We start from the raw sequence: 9,521 nt of genomic DNA, 5'->3' as shown, positions 1-9,521 counted from the left end.
CTCATGCAAGCATCACCGCGTTTCGTTGTTAAGATGCTTCTGTTTTATGCACCACCAAGAAAAAGAGAAAAAAGATTCCCATCCAATAAACCAGACTACCAAGTGTCAGACACATCACCATTTTGGAGGAACCTCACCCATTCGGCAGAATGTGTTATTATGGACCCATTTTACAGACCAGAGCATGGAGGGAGTAAGTTGTTGCGGGCTGTGAGTTCTTTAGTTGACAGCTCCATCCTGGTTCCATCCATCTCAGAGACCCCTGGGGAGTTTATTTTTAAATTACACACTCCCAGAGCCCCACCTCAGCACCTGTCCTTTTTAACCCCTGCCCCAAGCTAATTCAAATGTAATCCCCAGGGCTGATACTCTCCGACTTTCTAGAAAGAGCTTTGCTGTTCAGTACTGCAACTGCTGGCCATGGGTGACCTCTGAGCACTTGAAGTGGGGCTGGTGCCAATTGAGATATGCTCTGAGTACCAAATACACACCGGGTCTCCAAGACTCAGTATCAATAATAATAACAATAATGTAAAACATCTCACTAATACTTTTTTCATTTGGTGACCTGTTGAATGATAACATTTTGGATAAATTGGATTACATAAAATAGATTATGAAAGTTACTTTCAAGGTCATGAAACTCAGTATCAAAAAAATAAAGCCTAATTAAAAACTGGGCAGGGGACTTCCCTGGTGGCTCAGCAGTTAAGAATCCGCCTGCCAATGCAGGGGAAACCGGTTCGAGCCCTGGTCCGCAAAGATCCCACATGCCACGGAGCAACTAAGCCCGTGCGCCACAACTACTGAGCCTGCGTGCTGTAACTACTGAAGTCTGTGCCCGTACAGCCCATGCTCTGCAACGAGAAGCCACCGCAATGAGAAGCCTGCACACCGCAACAAAGAGTAGCCCCCACTCACCGCAACTAGAGAAAGCCTGCACGCAGCAATGAAGACCCAACGCAGCCAAAAATAAAATAAAAATAAATTTATTTTTTAAAAAATGGGCAGAACACCTGAAGAAACATTTTTCCAAAGAAGACAGACAGATGGCCAACAGGCACATGAAAAGATGCTCAACATCGCTAATCAGAGAAATGCAAATCAAAACCACCATGAGGTATCACCTCACACCTGTCAGAATGGCCATCATCAAAAAGATCACAAATAACAAATGCTGTCGAGGGTGTGGAGAAAAGGGAACCCTATACACTGTTGCTGGGAATGTAAAATGGTGCAGCCACTGTGGAAAACAGTCTAGAAGTTCCTCAGAAAACTAAAAATAGAACTACCATATGATCTAGCAATTCCACTCCTGGGTATATATCCAGAAAAAACTGAAAACGATAATTAGAAAATATATATGCGCCCAATGTTCATAGCAGCATTATTTACAATAGCCAAGACATGGAAGCAACCTAAGCGTCCATCAAGAGAAGATGTGAAATGTATCTACAATGGACTACTACTCAGCCATAAAAAAGAACAAAATAATGCCATTTGCAGCAACATGGATGGACTTGGAGGGTATTATGCTTAGTGAAATAAGACAGAGAAAGACAAATCCTGTAAGTTTTCTATTGTATGTGGAATCTAAAAAATAAACTAGTGAATTTTTTTTTTTTTTAGAAGAAAGAAAGAAAGTTACTTTCACCTGCTCCTTTTCACTTTTTAAAATGTGGCTACTGGATGGGCTTCCCTGGTGGCGCAGTGGTTGAGAGTCCGCCTGCCGATGCAGGGGATGCGGGTTCGTGCCCCGGTCCGGGAGTTTCCCGCATGCCGCGGAGTGGATGGGCCCGTGAGCCATGGCCGCTGAGCCTGCGCGTCCGGAGCCTGTGCTCCGCAACGGGAGAGGCCACAGCAGTGAGAGGCCCGCGTACCACAAAAAAAAAAATAATAAAAAGTGGCTACTGGAAAATTTGAATTACACCGGGGCCCGAGTTGCATTTCTACTGGACAGCCCAGCTCTGGCACCTTAGCTGTCATCTCCCTTGCTACCAAGTGGCAAGCATCCGCCTCTTTGGCAGAGTGGAAAGTCCAATCCCCTAAACAGTATCCTCCCTGGTGTAGCTTTCCTTAAAATCAAACTGGCGACCAACATCCGAATTAACATGAACCCCCCGCTTCTGGAGGGATACAGCCATGGTGGGCAGGTTGGGTTGGGTGACAAGTCTTCAGAACAGGTAGAGGCACTGGGCGAGCTGTGCTGGTTTGGTGGCGGGGAGCTCTGAAGCGTCCCTCTGTCCCGCAGGTGCCCAAGCCAGGAGCTGACGAGCCCTACACGTGTGGCCTAGGGCCGCAGGCCTCGCTGGCCCCGCATTTCAACCTCCAGGAGCTGTGTGGTCTGGCGCCCGAGGTCGCACTTCCCGAGACGCCCTGGAGCAGCCCCGTGGCGCTGGCGGCGGAGGTGCCGGAGCTCACGGTGGTCCAGTGGCTTGTGAAGACAGGCGCGCAGCCGCCGGAGGAGTTCGCAAGGCCATGGCCCTGCTGCTTCTGCAGCCCTGGAGCGCCCGGAGGCGCGGGCTGCGGCCCTGGCCGAGCTGCGGCCTGAGAACCTGCTGCTGGCGGCACGGCGGGGCTGCTCAGCCGCCAGGCCCCAGCGCCTGCTGCTGGCAGACTTCGGCCGCGTTCCCCCGCGACCCCCTGGCCGCCCACGCGCGGCAGCTGGGCCGCCCACTCTGAGAGCTACTTGGCCCGGGCGCGCCCTTGGCCACGTCCTTGGCCGTGGGCCTGGAGCACCTGGAGGCCCAGCTGGCCCGCGCGCGCGGCCCTCGGCGGCCGGGACACGCGGCTTGTTGCAGGTGCTGCTCTGGGGGTCTGGGCCCGAGCTGCGCGGCTGCGGAGCCCCGCTGGGGTCCTGGCTGCGGATGCGCCGCGCGCTGCTGGTCCTGCACCTAGCCGAGCGGGCTGTGGGTGGGGAGGTGCCCAGCCTGGAAGACTGGCTGTGCTGTGAATACCTGGCCAAGGCCACCGAGGACTCCTTGTACCTCGCCCTGGAGCTGCTGTGGAACTGATCCTTCCCTTGAGCAACGCACCTGTTCCAGGGCCTCTCTAGGAGGCAGGTCCCCCTTCCCAGGGCTGGGGCTGGTGATAGGGTGGACGCCCCCTTCCAGAAGGGAGCAGAAGGCCAGCAGAGGATGCAGCTGGGAACTTGGGCCCAAGGCCCCCTAAGAATTCAGGTGCCCCCCTTCCAGGGCTGGGGGCTAATGGCCAGTGCCTGCTGAGGCTTTCTGATGCCAGAGGTGCCCACCCCTCTTCCAGGAGTGGAACCCCCCAACAATTAATGTCTCTCCCAGTGTGTAGAACCGCTCCCACCACCTTCCAGCAGAAGGCAGGATGCCCTTCTCATGCTGGGGTCTGATGGCCACTGTCTCCATGACAGTGTGGACACTCCTTTGAACGGTGGCATCAGAGGCATTCCTGGCCCTGGAACACCCCCTTGTGCTGTGAACGACCTTGTCAAGAACTGCTTGGGGCCTCCCTGAAACCTGAGACAGCCAGCCCACCCCAGTGGGGTCTGGGCTCACCTGCCCAAACGTGCCCATGCCCTGCACACCCTACTCTCTCCACCCACCGTGGCCTCCTTGCTGTTCCTGTGTGACACTAAATTCCATCCAGCCACCAAGTCTTTGCATGGCCTGTTCCCTCTGCCAGACTGTCCAAATCTCATGTCTTCTAAGCAAATAAAGTTGCCCCTCCTGGGCCCTCTCTAGCTCCGCACCCTGCGTTCTCCAAGCACTTGTCACCACCTGGAAGTATTTATTCATCTCTTTACCTGTCACCTGTTCACCTCACCCATCAGGCTGTGAGTTCCCTGAGGGCAGGGGCCAGGCTGAACACACGGTAGGCATTTAATTGATGGAATAAACAAAGTGGTATACATCAGGGGACCTGAGGGAGAGAATGAGGTCTCGGTTTATACCTCCGAAAAATGGACATAGGAACCCTGAGGGGTCCCACTGCCATAGCCTGGGGTCTCCAGTCATGCCCCTTCACTCACCCCAACCCTACCATGGCGATCCTGGGGGGAACTTTCTGACCCCCAGGTATGACCAGGGCCCTCTCCTGCTCAGACCTCTCTCATGGCTCCCTAGTACCTTCACAGTACAATGGGGCTTTTCTAAAGGCTCTGCATGCTCTCTGGCCAGCCCCTCCTGCCACGTCGCCATCCGTGGAGGTGCTTTCTGGCCTCCAGGCCTTGCCCGTTGTTCCCTCCACTGCAGACACCCTCCTCCCTACCTCTGCTTCAGACTCCTGTACCTCCTCCAACATCCCAACTCCAAACCCCTTTCTCAGCCCTTGCCCTGATGACGTGTCCAGACGTCTCCCCAGACCTTTGAAAGCCAACTCCATTATCACTCAGGTAGCTGAATAGCCCACCCAACCCCCAAATATACTTGAATCCCCCTAAACTCCATCCTCCTCAGTAAAAGATACCCGCTTGGCAGCGTTTGTCAATCGCCGGGCCACGCTCGCAGATGCAGCCAGCAGGTGGCGCTGCAGCCCTGCAGCTCTTCCGCCTTCCGCCCCCACCTCACCCCAGCCCCCCGTCATTGCAGTGTCTTTGCCTTCTGGCTGCCTCAGACCTCCCCAGCTCTGCCCCGGCCAGGACACCCACCAGCAGCGCTCCTGCCCCAGCACGACACTGTACAAAGGCGAAAGGGCGGGGTGCCCACAGGCTAGACACCACCCCGCCCCCAAGCTGGAAAAGTACCAGGCGGCCCCTGCCCCGCCCCACGCCACTTCCCAGGACCCAGTAAACAGCTTCAGACTGGAACCAGGCCACTCCAGCCGGCCTCAGGCCTCAGCCACCGCAGGGAATGGCACTGGGGAAGGAGAGTGATGGACCAAGGTGTGGGGTGGGGCAGGCTGCCATCTGCCCTGGAGGCGATGGGAAGGAGAGGTATGAAGCAGCCAGGGTGGAGTCCCAGGGCTGGGCTGCCCACAGGAGGCCAAGGCTGGCTGTGGCCAGAGGTGAGACCGGGCCCTTGGCTTCCCCACCCCTCTGTAGAAAGAAGTGTGTGTGTGTGGGGGGGGGGTCACTCAGCTCAGGACGCTCGCACAGCTCCCTGAACCCCAAGCAACCCCAAGGCCCCCCTCCCCTTGGCCCCGGGCCACCCCTCCACCTGCCCTCCATTCGGACAGCGCCCCTGTCAACACCACCGAGCCAACACAGGTCTTGGAAGGGCAATCGTTTTATTTGGATTTTTGAGAGCAATAGAAGGATAGATTAATATCTGTCTTTCCAAGTTAAGAGACCTAAGACTGTTTCCAAAAGACTTCAAATAAGAAACTCCTCCTCAAGGTACAAGGATAACCTGAATCATCTTAAACCAGCAATAAAAAAGTAAAATATAAATTTTTATTTAGAATTAAAGCAAATACTTCAGTATCACAAACACAATATTAAACTTCAAGAAATACACGGCTAATTTGGAGTGAGCATTTATTTGCACAATTACGACATGCGGACAAACCCAGCAGATGAGCAGGCTGACGCAGGTCAGCGCGCAGTTGATCACACCACCCGCCCGGAAGCACGGCAGCAAGTGCACATGGAACGGTCTGCAATGGAGCCCCAGGGGCCTCAGGGGCATCACGCTACTCCTCCTCACCGGAGGACTCCCTCTCAAACGTGTAGGCCATGAAGCAAGCGTCGGGTCTCTTGGGGACAAGGGGATGCCCCGGTCTCACAATCTCAAAGCCCAGAAAGCTGAAGGTACGGAGCAAGGCGGCTGCGGAGAAGACACCATCAGGTCAGAACCCCCCGTCCACCTGCAGGGCCCAGAGTCCTGCCGGCCCGGGGAGCGCCTGAGGGAGAAGGCCCGAGCCTAGGGAAAGGCGGCTGCCCAGCAGGGTGTGGCGTAGCCCCTGGACCGCATGGACCCCACCCTGGGCCTGGCCTCCAGGGCAGTGGGCAGCCTCTCCCATCTCCTCTCCCCGCGTGGAGATCACCCACCTCGGTCATCGCGGTTCTTATGGAGGCAAACGAAGACGTGGTCAGCGCGGAGCTGCTCCTCAGCAAACTCGAGAAGAACTGCGAAGCTGAGGTTCCAGCGTCAGGGCCCGCGCCCCGGCCGCCCCACAGGGGCCCTAGCCCAGCTCTCCCACTTCTGTCTGTGGCCTCATCTGCATACTGGGAGCACCAGCCTCTCCCAGGTCTAATCCAGGGTCAGCCTTGCCACTGCTGACATTGGAGCCAGGTCATTCTGGGGGACTGTCCTGGGCACTGTGGGGTGTCCCTGGCCCCACCCACTTGACACCAGGAGCAAAACCCATAATGTGACAACCGCAGATGTCCCCTGGGTGATATTGCTGGTCCACTGCTTAAAAGGGAGAATCCTCACCCCGGAAACCGCCTGGCTCCTGACTCAGGGTTCCCTCCTCTGGAGTCCAACTTTGAGGTGCAAACACGGTTTGCCTTGCTCTGCCCCCCAGGCGCACACAGGCCCGCCCTCACCTGTCCTTGCTCCCCTCGGGCAGAGCGCCGCCTGGGATCTCAACGTAGAGGCAGCTGTTGCTCAGCACCGCTCTCCAGTTAATGTGTTTGGCATCCGTGAGCCTGGACTGGACGTTAAAAATTCTCGTCTTGTTATTAGACGTTAGTTCCTCTGTTACATTCAGCCGATTATCCTGTGGAAGAAAACCAAATCCAACCTTGGACGCCAGCCTTCACAGCCTGGGGATCTTCCCCCTTGCTACCCTGACAGTTTGGAAAACCCAGAAAAGCACCCATATGACCGTTCACCCCACGCCCTGCAGCGCTGTTGGAGTGTGGTTCCGCCCAATGCCAGAGGAGGAACCCCAGGGTGAGGCACAAACGAGAGGTGCCAACAGCTACTAGAGGCTCAGGCAAAGCCTGCGCTGCAGTCTGCACCTTTGTTCCTTCAATCTTGGATTCAGGAAAACCATGTGGAGACTTCCTGGCACAGGACAAGCACATAAAGCATTTTGTGGGTCTGGCTACTCTCCCCCTCCCCCACCTCAAGTACCCAGAAGTCCGAGGAACAAGGATACTTACAGAGTAAAATAAATTAGCTGAAAGATTGTGATCCCTCTGACTATTCCCTCGCCCACCTGGGATCTTCAGGGGTGGGTGAGGGACATCAGGAGCACCACCGAGGCCCTGGACCCAGGTTACTACAGCAGTTGATGGACACCCTGGAACTGGAGAAAAGGCGCTGGTGAGCAGCACTGGGGGAGACGCCCCGCCTCCGCTGACAGGGCCCTGAGCCCCAGCAAGGCCAAGCAGAAGACCAAGTCCTACCAGAGCCCAGGTCCCCGGGACGCGCCTCCCTCTTGCAAGCGCAATGTTTACACCGGGTGCAGAGTCAACATCTGCCTTCGTCGGGTCAGCAGCCACAGGAACAAGAGACCACTCAAATCCACCTCCTCGGGTGGTGACGCTGGTTAAAGGTCCAACCGGTCCCCTGGGTGCCTCTTCTGCCCTTTAACTATCTTCTGACCAGCACTAAGTGTTGCCCCACCCAGCCCTGCGCCAAATTCTACTTCCCACTTCAAAGTCCAGCACTTCAGCTTCCCCTTTTCCACTTTGCAGTCTCCAGCAGACCTGAAACTCTAATAGCCTTTTCTTAGGAGTCCAGCAAAACCGTCCTTCCACTGAAGCAGCCCCTGCTGCGACCCTTTCGTCGTCGGCACCCGCCGGGAGGCGCGGGACCCGTTCGGTGTCCCCGCCGGCGCAGCGGAGCCGGGCCCGCGCAGACGCCCTCCCGCGCGCACCCCGAGGCCTCCGCTTGCGTCATCTCGGCAGAGCGGCCCTCGGCCTCGGGGGAGGTTTTCACAATCGCGCAGCCAGCAGCGCCAGCAGCCATTTGCTGCGCAGTGTCAACAGGCCCCGCGGTCGCCTCCATTTTGCTCGGCTCCCATCCGGGGCGCCCGACCCGCGGGCGTCGGCATCGTGGCTCAGAGCCCGAGCGAGGGCACCCCCGGGGCCGTGGTCTAAGAACTCGCGGTCCGTGAAGAGCGCGGCTCACCTGGACCCCCGACCCCGGCCACCTTTGACCCAGCCATCTTACGCGGGAGAGGCGGGCCGGCCGCCACGCCGAGAAGGGCCCCGGGCGCCGTCTACGTGGCGCCGCCCGGCTCCGCACATCCTCGGGGCTAAAAAGTGACCGCGAAGGCGGCCGCGTCCCGGGGCGACGTCGGGGCGCGGGATAGGGGGAAGGGCCGCTCCGCTGAGCGCTCACAACCTCCGCGCCCGCAAAGCACAGATTCCCGCGACCCGCCGGCCCGACCGCCCCCCAAACCCGACCCCGGAACCTCGCACCCCCAGACCGGACCATGGACTCCCGTGCCCCCCAAACCCAACCAGGTTCCCTGGCGACCCCCAATCCAACCGGAAATCCTTGTGTCCCCCCCCAATCCGACCAAGTAGCCCGCGGGCCCCTCAATCCAATCAGAGACCACCTTTGCCCCCACCCCGCCGAGAACCCGCCCCCGGCGCGACCGTGGCCTCGACAAAGGGGCGGACCTCGCGCTCCCGGGACTTCCGTGGCGCCCCGCGGCCAGGCCCCTGCGGGCCTGCGCGGCGGCGCTTCTGGAAGCTTCGGGCGGGGGCGGGGCGCTCACCTCTCGCTGCTGCGGCCTCCGCGGCTGTGCAGGCTGAGGAGCGGCATGGTGCGGGTGGCGTGGACTGTGGCGCTGGGTTTATCCCCCTCCTTCTCTCTGGCGAAGCAGTGGCTGTTCAGGATCCGCTGCAGGGAGGATTTCACCATCCGGCCGCTGGGGTCCGAAACCAGGAAAACCTCCGCTGCGCTTCTCCGCGCCCCCGCCGCTGCTCGCCGTTCGCAAAATGGCGCCTCCGCCTCCGCCCGCCTTTATACGCACCGCGCCCAGGCCACGCCCCCCCACGCCGCGGGAACGCGGCCGCACGAGGGAGTGGGGCCACCAGGAAGCCCAGGCGCGCCCGCCCCTCTCGGCGTCTGATTGGTAGATGGCGAGGGACGCGAGGTGGGGCCGCGCCTCGGACTGAGCAGGACGCGTCGGGTCCCGCCCCCTCCCGCTCCCGGTCGTAGCTCTGCGGGCGCGCGGAGGGGGCGGGGCCGGCTTGGCGTCGGGAACGCGCGCCGCGCCGCGCCGAGCCGCGCCCCGCCCCGCCCCGCCCCGCCCCGCCCCGCAGTCGGGCCTGGGGGCCGGGGCGTGTAGCTGTACCCGCTTTCGGGGGACTCGCGGTTGCTACGTCTCCGCGGTGGTCCTTGTCGCCCTCGCTAGGGTCCCTTCACTCTAAAGCACTCCCTCCCCTAGGCGGCTCTGGGCGACAAAGGCCCCCGGTATTTGGAGAGAAGGGTCCAAGCTCCCACACCGCCCCAAAGAGCACAACTATTTTCAGTAATAACCTCATAATGATCGATCCTAATAATGGTTTTTCTGGATTCGGTCTTTCACGTGTTAAAACAATTTGCAGTTTACCTTCGATGTCAAAGATATTATTCATGGGCTTCCCTGGTGGCGCAGTGGTTGAGAGTCCGCCTGCCGATGCAGGGGACACGGGTTCGTGCCCC

At 58.8% G+C, this 9,521-nt stretch overlaps 2 protein-coding genes across 2 annotated transcripts in view; one reads left to right on the top strand and one right to left on the bottom strand.

Moving 5' to 3' along the window:
• Positions 1–3,014, top strand: part of PEAK3 (PEAK family member 3) — an 18,041-nt gene extending 15,027 nt beyond the window's left edge. Inside the window, 4 exon segments of the mRNA XM_055079103.1 lie at positions 2,252–2,490; positions 2,492–2,647; positions 2,649–2,757; positions 2,760–3,014. Of these exon segments, the coding sequence (XP_054935078.1) occupies positions 2,252–2,490; positions 2,492–2,647; positions 2,649–2,757; positions 2,760–3,014 (759 nt within the window).
• Positions 3,015–5,340: 2,326 nt separating this feature from the next.
• Positions 5,341–8,812, bottom strand: OAZ1 (ornithine decarboxylase antizyme 1). The gene is given in 6 exon segments (XM_024134424.3): positions 5,341–5,735; positions 5,960–6,045; positions 6,461–6,633; positions 7,022–7,108; positions 7,110–7,167; positions 8,590–8,812. Coding segments are annotated over 6 exon segments (684 nt in total). The 5' UTR covers positions 8,736–8,812; the 3' UTR covers positions 5,341–5,601.
• Positions 8,813–9,521: the final 709 nt, after the last annotated feature.

Source organism: Physeter macrocephalus, chromosome 2 (genome assembly GCF_002837175.3).
Source record: "Physeter macrocephalus isolate SW-GA chromosome 2, ASM283717v5, whole genome shotgun sequence".
NCBI classification, from domain to species: Eukaryota; Metazoa; Chordata; class Mammalia; order Artiodactyla; family Physeteridae; genus Physeter; species Physeter macrocephalus.
The sequence above is the reverse complement of the archived record's forward strand: the minus strand, read 5'-3'. Positions and strand labels throughout refer to the sequence as shown.